General features: G+C 38.0%; 1 protein-coding gene across 1 annotated transcript in view; it reads right to left on the bottom strand.

The window, feature by feature from the left end:
• slc1a7a (solute carrier family 1 member 7a) overlaps positions 1 to 19,282 on the bottom strand; it is a 59,935-nt gene that overhangs the window by 19,127 nt on the left and 21,526 nt on the right. The window contains exon 3 of the mRNA XM_067454218.1: positions 6,806 to 7,021. Within this exon, the coding sequence (XP_067310319.1) occupies positions 6,806 to 7,021 (216 nt within the window). The remainder of the gene's footprint in view (positions 1 to 6,805; positions 7,022 to 19,282) is intronic.

Genomic DNA, 19,282 nt, shown 5'->3' with positions numbered 1-19,282 from the left:
GTTGAAGCGACTATTATGTGATATATAGACACATGAGTGCGAATTTTAGCAGGCAACCTTGCCAAAATAACACATATTTTACCCCCAAAACACCATTTTTCCCCCCGGAGAACCCCCCGAGAAGCTATTGTTTAGGGCTAGTAGTTGACGGGTTTTGTTGTAAAAACTTGGCAACCCTGTCTGCACGCACGCTGAAATCAAGCTGGAATACACAATCTTTGCCGGTGTTGTAAAAAAATTAAATAATTTAATGATACACAGAGTACTTACCCGACATGATCATCATTTCTGAGAGAAATTGGGAAGGTGAATGTGTATAAACAAGCTCTCCGTTTAGGATTCGAAAAAATATAATCCAAGCCCCTTTGATGACGTGCATTATTACGTTACTGTTTATCTTCTGTCCGTCATCGTCTAAAGCCCGCTCTGATAATTTCATTGGTCCGAACAGTTTCTGTTCGGGGATAATTACTCCTCTATGGAGCAAGGCCAGACCGAACTGCCCGACCTAAAAATGTTGTGGGCGGGGCTAAGTCCGGCTGGCATCCAGGCTAGCTAATTTAGCAAATATCTTATGAATTTGAACTTTGTTCAAATATGTAAGAATTGGTCGTGAAATAGCGTTAGACTGACTGACTGACTGACTAACCCACAAAACATGATGCTAATTTCCTCTCTTGAGGACACCATGCGAATTAACTAACTGACTGACTGACTGATGACTGACTGACTGACTGACTAACTGACTAATCCACCAACTAACTAACTAACTAACTAACTAACTAACTAACTAACTAACTAACCAACCAACTAACTAACCAACTAACTAACCAACTAACTAACTAACTAACTAACTAACTAACTAACTAACTAACTAACTAACTAACTAACTAACTAACTAACTAACTAACTAACTAACTAACTAACTAACACATTTTGTATTGACAGTTTTTTCTAATTAATAACACACTAAAATTACATACACAGCACAATTATTCAAACTGACACACACAGAGCAAAATCTCTACTCAAGTCTCCTAAAGTCTAAACACATTTTCTGCTTTACACACATTTTGCAATTTAAAATGTCTCTTTTCTAAATGCACTGAACATGGTTTCCTGCATAAGACATAAAGTCACTTGTTTGCCATTTCAAAACACTGCCATTCAAAACTACACGAGCTAATTGGCAAACACATGTGCCACCTAGCCAAACACCTCACTGGTTAATGGTTAAAGGGATACTTCACCGGTTTTCATATTAAACTATGTTATTCCCTTAACTAAAACGAGTTGATACATACCTCTCTCGTCTCAATGCGTGCACTCATTCGCTCTGATGCGCGGTGACGATCTGATAGAATTTAGCTTAGCCCACTAAGCCCAGTTCATTCACTATAGCCCCGTTTCCACCAGAATTACCCGGAACAATTTGTACCAGGAACTTTTTTACAGGAACTTTTCTCCCCCCAGACCTGCAACTGTCTGCGTTTCCACCGCAATCTAAAGTTCCGTGAAGATTAGGCAAATTAGTCCGTTGATGTAGGACTGCGCACAGTTTCTCCTCCAAGTCAGTGACGGACAGTAATCATTTTTGCGCGATACTATATCCACCTTTACAAGCACACTTTTTTTGTCATTCCGATTGAAAGATTTAGTGGACTGTTTACATGAGACGTTATCTAAACCGATCTGGTGTTTACATGTGATGACTTTCAATCGCAATCATTTTGTGACATGCAGTTTGTCTGCCGCATCAAAAATGTCGCCGCTGTTTTCTCCAGCAGCTGGAATGTGTTTACTGTAGCCATAGCAACTCTTAACGGCCACCGGGACTAATACAGTATTATATAAGCTTTTTATTTGTTTAAAGTGTAATAATCATCTCAGAAAAAAAAAAAAAATTCTTCTGTCAGGCGCAGTTAAAGTAAAAACTGCCTGGGGCAATGTACGCTGTGTCATTATTCCAACATTATCTTCATACCTTACGAAATAAAAATTTTACCCCTCAGAAAAATGAACTTTCCTCTCTTGTCAACATGAGTGTCACGTCATGTAAGGACGCACACTTAAAAGTAATCGGTCAGGTCGTTTACATGGTGAAAAATAGACTGTAAAAAAATGAATAACGAGTATGGAAGAGATTCAAGCTGTGCTGCTTTTGCTGGTTATGTATAGGTTTACTAAAGAGGTAATTAACAACGACAGAAAAGAGCAGCATATTCAGAAAGCTTGTAAAGCTAGATTTAAAATGACAATGTATATTATTATCAGCTATTACGGACATTGAACGTGAGATGGCTGAGATGAACGCGCGCCATCAGACAGAGAGCAAGACTGATATTTACTGAACGCAGAATGAACCTCGCAAAAGACTTTTAAAAATGCCGGTTGAAATAAAATGTTGCGTGAGCTCAACCAATCAGCATGTTCAGCGCCCAAGTCCCGCCCTCGAAAATTCCTGAACTTTGAAAAAGTACTACCTCGCGAGCAGGGCCGTTTGGAGGGGGAAATATTTACCCGGAACTTCATTTAGACCCTGGTTCCTACGGTCAAAACACACCGAGTACCACCCCAAAGTTCCTGGTTCCTTGGTAAAGTTCCTGCGGTGGAAACCACGTTTTCCCTATTTAAATACAGTTACACGAATAGTTGAACGATCAAGTATGATGACAAAATAAAACGTGGCGCTTTTCTAAGCGGATTAAAAAGGAGAACTATAATGTATGGCGGAATAGCACTTGTGAGAGTACTTCGACTCCCGGCTGAAAAATCCTCCCTCACATCTCTCCCTCCCCCCTATTGACAGAAATGAGAGAGGGAGGGGGAGATGTGAGGGAGGATATTTCAGGTGTGACTTTGTACTGCGCCGAGTCGAAGTACTCTCCGAAGTGCTGTTCCGCCCATACATTATGGTTCTCATTTTTCATAAATTTAATTAATTAAAAATGTTAAAAAATAACGCTGTTAAATAATAACACGTTTAACGCAAATTCATTTTAAAGGCACTCATTTTATTAACGCACACATTTTCTATTTGATCCATTGCCCGTAGTTTCAGAAATTAAGATCAGCCATAGATATAAAGGATGGAGCAGCAAACATTAATGGGAGAAAAAAGGATTAACAATAACATTACTCTGAAACAAGTGCAGTTACAGCTTACATAAGCTACCATATTTTCTGCAAGAAAGGTGCGTTTTTTCACTGAGCACATTCTCTGCAGCCCAAACACGATTCACTGAAGCTCACTTTCGATCATATCCGAGGTAAATCTTTAACACAATCACACCACTTACAGTACATGTGTTTTCTTGAACTAAATAGCCTACATTAGCCTACAATCGGCTAAAAAGAATACGCAGGTTACTTTTCTGAACAAGAGCGCTCCCACCTCCGTGTTTCTCATACTGTTCGTGTGAATGGTGGCACATGGCACACACACACAAAATACCGACAGGAACGCCTCTCTTAAAGGGGCCGCACTATATTCCTACTGGTGGAATAGGGACCTCCTCCAGGTATGATGTGGTACTGGTGTGCTCTCAGGTCTGCATGACCGCTTTCATATTACAGTTTTTCTCGATTGCTTAAATACATTTCTTGAAACTATGCCTCATATTCTCAAAACTATAAACACAAATCCATAACGTCTCACCCAGTTTCCCAAACAACCTATTTTCAGGTCAAAATGAAGCTCTACACTCAAAACCATTCACTCTTGCTGAAAAACCAAACTTTGCCCTCAGACAAGACACACAAGCCCTCAAAATCACACACACTACAACATAGTCTAACACACTGGTGCAATAAATTCAAAACAACATTTCAAAAACTGGTAAGTTATGTTACTTGTGGTTCCCCTCCTCACAAACCTTTTCACATGATGAACAAAAGACACAACCAATGGATACATTGGCACATTTTTATTCATTCATTCATACTACACAGTAAAAAAAAAAAAAAAAAAAATGTATTCCGCCTCAGCCTCCCATCTTCGGTCTGGGTCAGGCCAGAGAATCTCATCCACATCACAGGCTATATTAGCCCTAGCCTGGCAGCGGGGGTAAAATCCTCTTGCATGCCTGATCCACCCCTGGCACGCATCTACTGACACATGGCCTGGACGAGGTGAACAAGCATCAAGGTTCTCGATCATACACTTTCCACAAGTGTTGTAGTCAAGACCACCTAAACCGAGACCAAGACAAGTCCAAGACTTTGAAGGGCCGAGACCAAGACAAGACCAAGACCAAGACCAAGACTTTGAAGGGCCGAGACCGAGTCAAGACCAAGACCAAGACCAAGACAGGCCGAGACCGAGTCAAGACCAAGACCAGTGTATGTCCCCACACTTATGATAAAATGTGGAATATGCATATGATTGGCACTTCTCTCGTATGATCAACTAAACTGGCTCTAATTTCATCCAAGACTGCTTGTTTTCCTCCTTTTTTTTGTTTTCCTCCTTACCACTTTTATGTATCTTGAAAGTTCTGATTGATGTGTGTTCAATGTTGACTCTGAGTGTTTTCACCTGGGTAATTGTGTGCTAATTGAGCTGAAACTATGCTGACTTGAGTGAACAATATTGAATGTTAGTGCTTTCTAAATGACCACATGGTCTAGGCAATGAGAAATTAAGGGATTTGTGTGTAGAGTTTTGCAGTGACAGTTCAACAAATCTGACTCGTGTCAAAACAGGGAATAGTGTTTATAGTTTAGTGATATGGGTGTGCTTTTTGATAAATGGCGTTATGGTTTTGAAATTTTAGTTCAAAAGCCTGGTTATAGTGTTTAAGCAATCGAGAAAAACTGTACCAATTGTTCATACGAACTCTGCCCTGTTCTGAAATAAACAGCCAGTGTAAAAACTCCCTTTATTTACCTAGTTCTTTGAAAAACATCTGTGACCTTTGACACGTCATGTTCAACAGCATTTGTGTATATCTGCAAATATTTCTGTGCATGTGAACAATCTGAAGAATTTTCTACAATTTGAACAACAAATTTTAGTATTATGGCAAAGCATACTAAAGATGAGAGTGTTTTTCATTATGCTCAGTGTGTATTTGGTCAGACAAAAATCTGGTAATATGAATGAAGTGTTGAAATTTCATGCAAAAGTTTGATTTTCATAATGCTATTATTGGTTGCAGTGCTTTATTTTGCAAGATATATGAGGTATTTTGCAGTTTGGGTGTGTGGTTTTGTGAATTGTGTTAAGTATTTTGATAAAACCAGCCTTGTTTTCAAAATTGTGTGTTAGCAATTGGAAAAACTATTGCATGATTTATAAGCCACGTGCATATGATTTGCATTGTCACCCCATTGGGTAGGCTTAGTTGTGTGGAGTACATACACATAACACTTTATAAAGTGTGTATAATACAAAACTGTGTAACATATGCACATAAAAACTTAAAATCTAAATCGCACAATAAATACAATTCATGCTATAGATATGCATTTCCATTAGATCGGGCTGATTTTTACGGTACTGTACCCTAACGTCTCACAAACTTGCCCTTGGTGATACTGTAATTCTTGTTCTTTGTTGATATGAACCTGCAAACAGTAAAATCTATTGAGCAGTCAGTACTGTTCAGCACAATGTTCAGGGCAATACAATTTGTTAATTGTACAGTATACAGCCTACAATGCACTGTACTTATATTGGTTGTGTCTCATCAGTTGAAACAGGTTAAATCAGTTTTGAGTGCTTGTGTTCAATCAATGACATTGTGTTCTTCATTTGTATTTGACTGTTGCCACTTTTGTTTACTCGTATGAATGACGTGCATTAAAATGCAGAATGCGTTTTGAGAATGAGGATGTTTAGTTTTGCTGAAAAGTCTAAGTGAGATGTGCAAATTGTGTGAAATGGTTTAAGGTATTGACAACAGACTGCACAATTAGCTTAATGAGTTCAGGCAACTGAGAACTTTGTTCAGCCAGTGGGTTTTAGTGTTTTAGTAATTGAGAAAAACGAACTGATCTCTAGCATGGTGGAAAGAATGTCAATCTATCTGGTGGAAGGAATGCAGGAAATTGGACTCTTTGCCCTCTTAAAGACTCCATGTGAATTGACTGACTGACTGACTACCCCACCAAACAACTAACTAAATAACTAACCAACCAATAGTGGAAGCTATGTCAGGATCTGGATCTAACTAACTAACTAGCTAACTAACTACAATAAATAGTCAGACATGGTGGCAGGAATGTCAAGATCTGGAGCTGTCTTTCCCTTCTTCTATATAAACAAACTAATGATCAAACTAACTAATTAACTTACTAACTACTGATGACCTATGAGGCCTACATAACCTCCATATAGTCAAAGGTTTGTGAAAAATAATGTTAATCTGTACATGGGTTTTCTGCAGCCCTTTAGACACTTTACCGGTTTGTGAAAAGTTCCTGACTAACTGTTCCACTGACCAACTGGAACAGCGACACAAATGTCACTGGGGTAAACTTCGTCCTCATTTACTCAGGCAAACACTAACTGGCTTATCATGAGCTGTACTCATTAACAGGCAGTTCAAAGCCTCAGCAGTTGAGAATGTGTCTGGAACTCTTAATATTCTATCACTGAAAACATGAGAGAAATAACAGCATATTTCTCTAGCGAATGTGCAATAGGCTGATGTGATGTATGAATGTTTCTAATATCTGATTATGTAAAAGGTAATGTGACTTATAAAGCTAGGAAAAATAAACCAAACCTTAATGGATCACTGATTTAAGGAAAATACCTTTTTTTTATGTTGATAACAGATACACAATAGCACAGACTTACCGGATAAGGTCCAGTAGAGCATCAGCTGAGCTCATGATGGGCTTCCCGCTGTCCTCAGAGTCCTCCTTCTGGGCAGCTCCACCCGGGTGGATGATGATGACCATGACAATGCCCACCACTACAGCCACAAAGGTGGTCCACAAATAATAAGAAATTGTCATGATGCCCAGTCTACTGGAACATTTAGCATCTAGTGCTGCCAAACCAGACATCAAACTGAGGAGAGAGAGAAAAAAAACATTTTTTAAGGAATACATAAAATTACTCTTAGTTAAATGCAGAGAAGATAAAAGCAACCCTAACCCTAACTATTTGCTAGTTCTTACAAATGTCATACATTTACATCCAAAATATTGCAGTGGATAACTGATTACATTTTTACATTTTAAATAGACCATGCTGAATATATACAGGTCCTTCTCAAAAAATTAGCATATGTGATAAAAGTTCATTATTTTCCATAATGTAATGATAAAAATTAAACTTTCATAAATTTTAGATTTATTGCACACCAACTGAAATATTCCAGGTCTTCTATTGTTTTAATACTGATGATTTTGGCATACAGCTCATGAAAACCCAAAAATCACAAGAAAAATTAGCATATTTCATCCAACCAATAAAAGAAAAGTATTTTTAATACAAAAAAAGTCAACCTTCAAATAATTATGTTCAGTTATGCACTCAATACTTGGTCGGGAATCCTTTTGTAGAAATGACTGCTTCAATGCGGTGTGGCATGGAGGCGATCAGCCTGTGGCACTGCTGAGGTGTTATGGAGGCCCAGGATGCTTCGATAGCGGCCTTAAGCTCATCCAGAGTGTTGGGTCTTGCGTCTCTCAACTTTCTCCTCACAATATCCCACAGATTCTCTATGGGGTTCAGGTCAGGAGAGTTGGCAGGCCAATTGAGCACAGTAATACCATGGTCAGTAAACCATTTACCAGTGGTTTTGGTACTGTGAGCAGGTGCCAGGTCGTGCTGAAAAAACGAAATCTTCATCTCCATAAAGCTTTTCAGCAGATGGAAGCATGAAGTACTCCAAAATCTCCTGATAGCTAGCTGCATTGACCCTACCCTTGATAAAACACAGTGGACCAACACCAGCAGCTGACATGGCACCCCAGACCATCACTGACTGTGGGTATTTGACACTGGACTTCAGGCATTTTGGCATTTCCTTCTCCCCAGTCTTCCTCCAGACTCTGGCACCTTGATTTCCGAATGATCCTCCGAATGACTTCCGAAAAAAGTACTTTGGACCACTGAGCAACAGTCCAGTGCTGCTTCTCTGTAGCCCCAAGTGGCTTGACCTGGGGAATGCGGCACCTGAAGCCCATTTCCTGCATAGGGTTAGGGTTAGGGTTAGGGTTAGGGGTATGTATATATATATATATATATATATATATATATATATATATATATATATATATATATATATATATATATATATATATATATATATATATATATACATTTTTTATTCAAACGCACAAATTTAAGGACATATATGCAGCAAATAATTTCCATAATGACCAGCACAACCTATCAAGAGCAGTGCAAATTAGCTTCTACTTTACAGTTTTTCTCGATTGCTTAAACACTATAACCAGGCTTTTGAACTAAAATTTCAAAACCATAACGCCATTTATCAAAAAGCACACACATTTCACTAAACTATAAACACTATTCCCTGTTTTGACACATGAGTCAGATTTGTTGAACTGTCACTGCAAAACTCTGGGGGGAGGGGGAGGAGGGGGGAGGAGGAGGGGGAGGAGGGGGAGGAGGAGGAGGACAAGCAGTCTCGGATGAAATTAGAGCCAGTTTAGTTGATCATACAAGAGAAGTGCCAATCATATGCATATTCCACATTTTATCATAAGTGTGGGGACATGCACTGGTCTTGGTCTTGACTCGGTCTCGGCCCTTCAAAGTCTTGGTCTTGTCTTGGTCTCGGCCCTTCAAAGTCTTGGTCTTGTCTTGGTCTCGGTTTAGGTGGTCTTGACTACAACACTAGTGGAAAGTGTATGATCGAGAACCTTATATGCTTGTTCACCTCGTCCAAGCCATGTGTCAGTAGATGCATGCCAGGGGTGGATCAGGCATGCAAGAGGATTTTACCCCCGCTGCCAGGCTAGGGCTAATATAGCCTGTGATGTGGATGAGATTTTCTGGCCTGACCCAGACCAAAGACGGGACGCTGAGGCGGAATAACATTTTATTTTTTTATTTTTTTTGTACTGTGTAGTATGAATGAATGAATAAAAATGTGCCAATGTATCCATTGGTTGTGTCTTTTGTTCATCATGTGAAAAGGTTTGTGAGGAGGGGAACCACAAGTAACATAACTTACCAGTTTTTGAAATGTTGTTTTGAATTTATTGCACCAGTGTGTTAGACTATGTTGTAGTGTGTGTGATTTTGAGGGCTTGTGTGTCTTGTCTGAGGGCAAAGTTTGGTTTTTCAGCAAAAGTGAATGGTTTTGAGTGTAGAGCTTCAATTTGACCTGAAAATAGGTTGTTTAGGAAACTGGGTGAGACGTTATGGATTTGTGTTTATAGTTTTGAGAATATGAGGCATAGTTTCAAGAAATGTGTTTAAGCAATCGAGAAAAACTGTAAGACATGCTTTTTTCGGTCTGTAAATAATGCCGCAAATACCAGTGCATTGAAGAGCACAAGCCTTAGTAAATTGCCTTGCATGAAGTAAACGCATCGCATATGCAATAAGGTCAGTCTCAAAAATAACCCCGCCCACAACTTTTCAGCTCTAGTTTTTCACTGGGTGCTGTTAGTAAATACAGACAGCAGTTTTGTACATGCCAAAAGAGGGTTTGCGCTGGTGCAAGCTGTTAGTTAATCTGGCCCTTAACCTTTTGCAAGTGTAGGTATAACATTAAATCCTGAAGCCAGTCCAATGCTTTAGAAAATTCAAAGACAACTAAACAACGTATTGTCTTTGCATCATTATTGGCTCACAGGCGGGTTTTATTACATTGGAAATCTACAAACCCACCTGTGAGCCAATAAGGATGCATTGGCAATAATGTTTAGTTGTGTTTGAGTCTGACTCAATTCATTGAACACCAAATATAGCCAAATTCAGCACATGGCTAGAAAGTTCATTGAATATGGTTGACCAGTAAACAGTAAGTGTGGGGCATGTCCAAAACATGTGAGTCAGATCTGCTTCACCTTTGTGACATCTTATACTGAAGTCTTGTCAAAAGTAGGATTAAAAGAAGCAATCCTTGTTCTGCTTAGGTGCACACGGTGCAAAACCATTAACTGTATTAAACTTAATCGGACACAAGAAGCACTACCATTAACTTTACGTATAAAGCACTGTTCCAAAATTCCTCTGAAAATACGATTCCAAGCTCTTTCTTCCATCCTCTTTTAATCTTGCCTACTCCTACACTTTTTATGGACATGAGAATTCTATACAGTATATATTCTTGAAATAAAGTCTTGTAGATGGAGGGGAGCTTCAAACAGAGAGTCTTATGTGTTAAAAAAAAGGCTTTGAATAAGAAGATGGGAAAGCATTGAAATACATATATAAGAATCTCGAGGAAACTGTCATTTTAACACAATTCAACCTGCCAACCAGAGGAAAATGGAGAATCCTCAGTTTTGAGGATCAGATTTGAGTTTAATCAAAAAAGATTATGCAATATATTTTTTCCAGCCATGTTTTACCAGTTCCAAACCACATTAAAGGGATAGTTCATCCAAAAATTAAAATTAGCCCATGATTTACTCATCCTAGATGTACTATATTGACTTTCAGAAAATAATCAGAGTTGTGTTAAAAAATTCCTGTAAATTTTTATATATGGATATTTTTCTTACACAAACGTGTATTGGGAGTTAATTTTTAGTCCATCGCCTATCCTGGAGTCCATCTTGCACAGATGGAAAAAATCAACTCCTAGAATGTATTGCCAGATTCTTAAAGATGAATTCTTCAAACATTGGAGCAAGAGGATGTGGTGCTGGTCCTTCAAAAGTCACTCTCAATCTGTATATAAAGCTTATACAAAACCAGTCTTAATTTATTTTACAATACTTCAGCTTGTGATTAAGTGGGGGTCATTTTTTAGGATTCTTTACCTAACTCAAGTCTCTGTGATCCTGAAACTGCACTTCTGAAGACTCTAGGTAGGTTGCAGTTCTGAAAATAGTGGTGCTTGAGGCTAAAGGGTTCCTGATGGTTTCACACTTAATTTTTTTTAACCTTAATTCTGACCATGCTGACCCAATGAGCATTTCACTGTCCAACTGCCATGTCTAGTATTGCATTAGTATTGTATCCTTCTCATATTGCAGTTCTTTTTTTTTTTTACTTTTCAGTCTGAGTTAAATGCCTTTTTTGGCTCATTTTATCAGTAAAACAAAACAGGCCTAATAATTCTGCACACCTGAATTTCGCTTTTCATTTCCAGCCGTCATGAACAATCATACTAGCCTGACAGACCCACATCAAGATGTTTGGTCTGGAAACTCACCATTGACAGGGCTCAATCCGAGGGGCGGGATAAACGGTTGTCTTTCAAACTCCCTCTGCACGCGATAGGATAGCGGTACACCAACCAGAGCAACATGAAGCGGAGCTAGTTGACAGATTAAACTTTTGCCGTATCCGGTCGGCAAAACTCTGAACACATCTTCCCTTTTTAAGAATGACTTCAGTGCCATTCTTTGTTTTTTTCTCAGAGAAAAGCTTAACTCCAAGTCTTCCAGAGTAACGGTCGAAGCTGATTCAAAAGACTGAGTTCGCCAGCTTCTGTGTTTACTAGAAGCACACAAGCGTTATGTTATGTTATTATGTTAAGCCCCACCCACTGACTCTATACTTGATGTGATTGGCCTGACCAGAGTTTGTTTTTTACAGCTCAAACGTGTACTGAGAGTTGCTTGATGATACTCGCGACAGATTAGATTTGCTGCCCCTAGGGTGCATCTAGATTTCTAGGCTACAATTATATATCACTTATAACTGATTAAATACAAAATTTATAGTAGTAATTAAGATTGATGTGGTTTAAAATTTGTATAATGTGCCTGGAAAAAATATGATCAGAAAATCAACATGCCTAATTATTCAGCATGCAGTGTATTTTCATATAGTAATTTGAAGGTATGTGTAATATTAATATACCCAGAAACTTAAAAATTGCCTAGCTAAAGGAGTACACAGAGTAGGCATATGCCAAGTGTGTTAACAGGCCATGTATTCACTTTTAGAAACATTTAATTTATAGCCAAAGGAAGTCCCAAAATTGTGCAAGACTTTGATCATATCTTTGCTGCACGATAAAGGGTCTGAAATGTATGAAATACAATATTTTGCCAATAGAAATTGGGACACCCCTCCAAATCAATGAATTCTGGTGTTCCAGTCACTTCCATGGCCTCAGGTGTATAAAATCAAGCACCCATAGGCATGCGGATAGCAGACTGCTTATACAAACATTTGTGAAAGAATGGGTCGCTCTCAGGAGCTCAGTGAATTCAAGCGTGGTATTGTGAAATTTCCTCACAACTAAATATTCCCGCAACTGGACTAGAGCAGTGGAGATGTGTTCTCTGGAGAGATGAATCACGCTTCTCTATCTGGAAATAGAAAAGTCTGGGTTTTGGTTGCCAGTAGAGTGGTAATTGCCTGACTGCAAGTGCAAAATTTGGTGCAGGAGGTATTATGGTGTGTTGTTGTTTTTCATGGTTTGAGCTTGGTCCCCTAGTTCCAGTGAAAGGAACTCTTGATGCTTCAGCATACCAAGACATTTTTGTCAATTTCATGCTCCCAACATTGTGGGAACAGTTTGGGGATGGCCACCTTCTGTTCCAACATGACTGCACACCAGTGCACAAAACAAGGTCCATAAAGACTTGGATGAGCAAGTTTGGTGTGGAGGAACTTGACTGGCCTGCACAGAGTCCTGACCTCAACCGAAAACCAAAAATTCCTAAACTTAATATTAATCCTAAACCTTGTGGAAAACCTTCCCAGGAGAGAATGTTATTAAACAATAACTAAGAAATTAACATTAGGCCTATTTAGAATAAATAATTCTTTCTAAGTATTTTTCATTGTCAGTTTGAATTAACATGTTAACTAATGAAGTCGTATGTCTCAAAGTTTTACTGAACACTAACAAATAATCAAAAAAATCAAATCATTAGGGCATGTTGTAGTCCCGATTAAAACAAAAATGTTTGAAAATAAATAGCCTATTAAGTATTTCATTATTAAGTATTTGGTGCTGTGATGAACAACACTGAGATAAAACCATAGGCCGTAAAAAAATATGGACGACTCGACATCATCCGTTTCCGCTTGGCAGATTTGAAGCTTTCAGGCGCCCTTGCACGGTGCGGACATCTTGGGACCGAGTCTGCGCTGTAGCGATTTCGGGACTGGAGTTGCGCAGTAGAGCGCAGGAAGTAGAGCAGGAAGTACAGTCGCGATATCAAAAGCCCGCCCACACTCTCGCAGATGCAGAACAATTAATAATGTTGGTGTGAAATAAACAGTTATGGAAATGTAGAAATTAAAGCTAAAGCTCCAATCTGCTCCCAAAAATTTTGAAAAAAGTCCGTTAGTGCCTCAGTGACAACTTCACTCAGAGAAGCCGTCAGTCTCAGCTGTCAATCATGACGTCACACCCCCCATTTTTATAGCATCAAATAACTAACTCAAAGTAAACTTATTTTTAAAACGAACACCTGAAATGAAATCATCGTGATGATAACTGCCTTCAGTGACATAAACTAACTTTGGGGAAAATTTTTTGAAGTGTAATTTTATTATTTAGTTTGCCTCGCGTCCATTAGAAAACACAGAGGGACGGCTATACTGGGACCGGTCACCGGGGGGCGATCGAGGCGCGAAAGCTTCAGTAAATGAGAGGGAGACTGCAGGCTTGGATAAAACGAATGGCTGTTTTAAAAACTTCACTAGCGCGATTGCTTTTGTTTGCGGGGTTTCCGGGGTAACCACTGCATTCTGCAGTTCATCAGCGGCCTCTGCTGACGTTGAGCGCGCACTTCATTCAGCATGTTTCCTTCACTCGTTCATGTGCTTCTCATTTACATCTGAGCGCGTGTCCCTTTGACGCAGAATGCAGCGGTGTTGAGCGTTTTATACGGTTGACGGGCAAAGTATTCTTGAGTGCATTATAAAAAAATTAATAATTGTTAATAAATTATTATTTACGATATTTTGAAGTGCCCACGATAACAATATCATGCATATTCTTTTTCGTGATATATCGCATTACCGAAAATCGGCACATGTCTAATCCACACTAAACCTTACTGATTAAGATTGGGATGTCATTAAAGTTCATGTGCATGTGGCAGATGTCCCAAAACTTTTCTGAAATGCCCAAATGTTTAAATAGATATATAAAATATTCAAACATCATTTTTGAGCAATTTTGACAGCCCTAGTTCAGAGCCACTAAAAGCTGTAGCTTTGTATTCTATTCCTTTTAGGAATTTGGAAAGCCATTGCATTCTTTAGACTAAAATTATAAGACATAAAAGCTATAATTCTCTCAGATGCATATAGACAATGATAAAAGCAATAAAATCTTTGTTTCTGTAAAAAATGGCCTCCTCATCTGGAACAAATAAAGGTCTGGTTGTTTGAAATAGTAACAGCACACTTTTACTCAAAATCCCACATATATAAAATATAATTAATCAAATATATTGGTTTAGAGGTTTAAAATGTCATTGCAATGAGCACAACTAATTTAAAAAAAGATCAGTGGGTGGCTCCATTAATCCCTTCATTAACTTTATATTAATGTAGACAGATTACTACAACAATTTTGTTTCTTTACAACAATGCACACGGATGAATCATTCCAAATAAGAACAAAAACGTGTTCAAGTTAAGCTCATTCAAGAACATTTATGTTCAACAACATAATGTTGATCATTACAAAAACTGAAATATAAAGCTTGTCATTTTATAAAAGCCCTTACACAATATCTTCTGTTAAAACTTTTGATTTGTAAAATTCTGTAAAACATGTCAGTTTTAACATTTTAGGTGCTATAAAATTTGGGCTTTACACAGAAAAAGGTTAGTAAGTGATTTTCTTCACACTAAAATAACATATATTGTTACCAATAATGTATTGTTTAAGCCTTACAGCAATATCAGTATTTGAACTTTAATCATTAAGTTGTGTAGTGTCTAATAATCCATAGCTGTTTCCTTTTATAGGATTGTGTATGGCACGGCGTTGGTTGTCCACAAGCAGACACTCATGCATGTCATTTGTGTATGTACATGCGTCTTAAGCCCTTGCTCTCTGACCCTGCATGTGTTCCTGCTATAGGCGGGCAGCAGGACTTCCAGACCATCTGGAGCTTTCTGTGAAGGACCTCTGTTTGACAAGAGCATTACCCTAATCCTGACTGGAGATGGGAAAGTCCAGATAAAGTCTCTATGTCTGGGCCTTTACCCAACTGAAGTCACATGGGTGCCATATTTCTCAGGTGGGACAAAGCAAAATACCTGTTGGAAATGTACTCAGATATTGGGTACAGTGGGGCTAAAGACACACTTTATGAAAAAATAGCCTTTCATTACTTTTTTACTATATCACGCAGAAAAAGTTAAAAATTAAAAAAATCATAAAAGTGGTTTATTTTGTTTAGAAATGTAAAAAAATCTATGGGGTCAAAGGGGGCCTTTTACTGTAAAAGGCTCACTAGCATGGGACAAAAGGCACAGTATATATGCATATACTTTAGTTAAAATATTTTGAATAATTTGGAAGTTAATATTTGTTTAGAACAAACACTTTACCAAAGTTTGAACTATTTCTATTAATTTTGATAAATAAAATTATTAATAAATTGTTGTTCAATAAGTATGCCGTCATTAAAATGTTAATATAGAAATATTTTTTTAAAATATAGAAACAAATCATTTTTAAAAGTAAAGATTCTGAAAGCATTGAATGAGAGCCCATAATAATTTAATATAGATTTACACTAGTAACAATAAATTATTAGATTAACCGTGATTAATCACATCCAAAAAATTTTTTGGGTTTACATAATATATGTGTGTGTGTACTGTGTATAATTATAATGCATAAAAATACACATGCATGTATATATCTAAGAATTTTGTATTTATTATTTATATATAACATAAATTACATAAATATACATAGTATATTCATGCAAATATTTCTTAAATAAATACATGAAGGAGTGTGTATTTATATACATAATAATTGTACAGTACAAACACAGATATTAGGTAAACACAAACTTATTTTGGATGTGATTGCCCAGCACTATTAATTATATTTTATTATATATATGATATGATGAATAACTTTGTCTTTTTTATTTTTATTTAATCTAATTAAATTAATTTTAAATATGGTGATTATCTCTAAAGTGGACACCCTAATTTAATCTAATGTGATTAATTATTAATCTGAATCTAACCATGTCATTAAATGGAAAAACCAACCGGCTGTTTATTATCATGTTAAATATGGTGCCTTTAGCCCAAAACACCATACTTTTTACCATATATTCACCATATTCTTCCGTTAGTAACAAACTGTTGCTTTAATTAGCCTGAACAACTGAACATCATTAAGACCTTTGTCTCATAATATATTCAATCATTTTAGCGACTACAACAAACAGTTAATGTTAAATACCACCATCAGTAACAAAGGATCAATAAACTGTAAACTAATTAATTACAATGGCCAGGCAACAGTTTTTGGTAATAAATGAAAGCTAAACAAAAATATTCATTATTTTTAATATTGTAGGTTTTTGCATTTTGTCTCATCCCCCCCCCCCCCCCACATACACACACCCCACACACACACACCCCACACACGCACAACATGCAAATTTCAGCTTTAAGGAGCATAATCTCAAAAATCTCATCAATCTGCCACCATATGAGATGAAGTTGAGCTGAAAAAAAGACATGCCTTAATCTCGCAAAAGGTTGATTGATTTTTTCCATATAGATGAAAATTGATAAGATGCCTGAACGTAGACTTTTTTGAGAGGATTATCTGCCCTGCATCTAGTCAGTGTGTTTACATGTAAACTCAGAATGACAGGAAACTGAGATTTGGACTCGGCTTGGAGAAAGTGCCACGTTACCAAAGTCATTCCATTTAAAGCATCTATCCTGTAATTACCTAGAGCAGACCAACATCAGACGTCATATCCCAAACTACATTAAGAACAATGGACATGTCATATTCCCATGGGGACCTTTTGAAACCCACGGTTGCGTGCCTGCATGGCCATTGGTTAAAGATCAGCGTCATACTGAAATGCACACAGGGATAATAAGAAAGCGCACGGTTGCCTTTGATTGTGACTAGTGCGCTCATCAAATAATCTGGTTTCCGCTCTTGCCGGTAGGCAGATGGCGTTCAAAGGAGGACAGTACACAGACCCTGCTTTGGGCCCTAAGCCTATAGCATACCATTTGATTAATATGTCAGTTTTATTCATTTTAAACCAGCCATGGCATCTGCTAAATACTCAATGTGATGGAGGTTATCATAGGAGAGCCCGTTCTTTTGCAAATGTCATTCTGCTTTTCATTCTTAATTTGGTTTGCTGAACTACTTGCTACAGTTCAAGCTCTAGCATTAAGGTCAGCACTAACGTGTTTATTTATAGTCATTGGCCATTTTGCATTAGGAAGTGCCTGATAGATGAGGTCTTGGCTGCTGTGCATGTGCAGTTGGTCCTTAGCTTCCTCAGATTAGAGGTAATTAACAACTCTGACCCTCACATAATGACTCCCAGTGTGTGTGTTTGTGTGTGTGTACACTGGGCATTAGGTACACTGACCTAGACAGAAGTATGTGTGTGTAGAGTGATAATCAACCTCCTCTCAAGAGTTTGTTGCACTAGAAAATGCAAGTTGCACATCCAGCATGTGATCATTTGGTTTGGATAGTTTTATTCCATCTTTGAGGTTGCATGTCACAAATCTTTCACAGGCAGCATGTGGACAGTGGCTGTTAAATCATTATCTGTAATGATGACCATTCACCTAGTTAATGTTTTAGAGAGGCACAATTAATTTTCATTCACTCTCATGTTGTTCCAAAACTCTATGAACTTCTTTCTTCTGTGGAATACAACAGATTTTTTTGCAGAATGTCTGAGCTGCTTTTTCGAAAGCTTTTCTATTTTTTTCCATATCCGAAATTGCAAAAGCGAACAGGTACATCTTATCTAAATGCCACATGATAGTACCTTAAAGACATATTAGCACTTTAAAAGTAGCCATATTAGTACCTGAAGTACAAGTTTGGTCCGTTGACTAAATTCGAAGCAAGGGTATTGAATTCTGTAGGGGTGTATTCATTCATTCTGTTCATTCCGTTGTGGCACCGCTGCATATGACATTTTATTTACAGCATACAATCATGCTACGGACCACATGAGTGGCGCGTTCCCGATCACAAAACTCTCCCCTCAACTGTGGCGTGAATAAATCACAATCCGAATGCACAAGTTTTAGGTTTTATCCTATGGTTTTATCACTGAGGTGGCCTGCAAAAGTGCACATTTATTTTGTCGGATTTCCATATGTGAAACAGGCGAAGGGCCTCATGACACGTCACGACCAAACGGTCACGGTTTTGGTAGATCCAGAGTGGCTCAGGGCAGATCCAATAGTTTTAAACTTCAACAGAGTACCGTCTTCGCGGAAGTAAATGCTTGTCAATGGAGAGTGGCCAGACTCTATGTACAAATGAAATGTACGAGAGTCTGGTAAGACCAGGCTATTGGAAACCCCCTTTTGGGACTAATTTTTTTAAGAGTGCTTATCTGAAAGGACACAGTCATGTGCGTAATCCTTTAAATTTTGCCCTGTTATTAGTATAATGAAATATATTGTAGAGCACAAGTCACTTTACAGTGTTTTTTGTTGTTGTCATTTTTGAAGAGATAAATCACCATGCATTTTCACTGAACAAATCAGGCATTCTGAAAAAATTTAAATATTTCTCATTCCACATATAGTTGAAACTAAGGGTGTACTCACACTAGGCATGGTTGCCTTGTACCATTCCAGGGCACAATTGCCCCTCTTTCTCCACTCCTGAGGCCCAAGTACTGGGCCCAAGTATGCTTACGTCATTTACGATGCAACTTTTTGTTGCAACACGTTCTCACTCCCAACACGTCACATATTGACACTTGGTCAGGACCCCTCTGCATCACCTTTTAGCGCACAGGGTCCCCCCTCCATACTAAATAGTACTCGAAAATAGAATTCGTATGTCCCAAATCGTAGTATGTTGAAAAGAGTATTCCAAATATACCCAGATGGTTTACTATTTCCATCAGAATTCGAAGTGCGGATCGATGCGCATCTAACGGCTGATATTGCCCACAACCCATTGCGAGTTGGACGAGGATTCGATTAGAACTA

Source organism: Pseudorasbora parva, chromosome 9 (assembly GCF_024679245.1).
Source record: "Pseudorasbora parva isolate DD20220531a chromosome 9, ASM2467924v1, whole genome shotgun sequence".
Lineage (NCBI taxonomy): Eukaryota > Metazoa > Chordata > Actinopteri > Cypriniformes > Gobionidae > Pseudorasbora > Pseudorasbora parva.
This window is presented reverse-complemented; position numbering and strand designations above follow the sequence as displayed.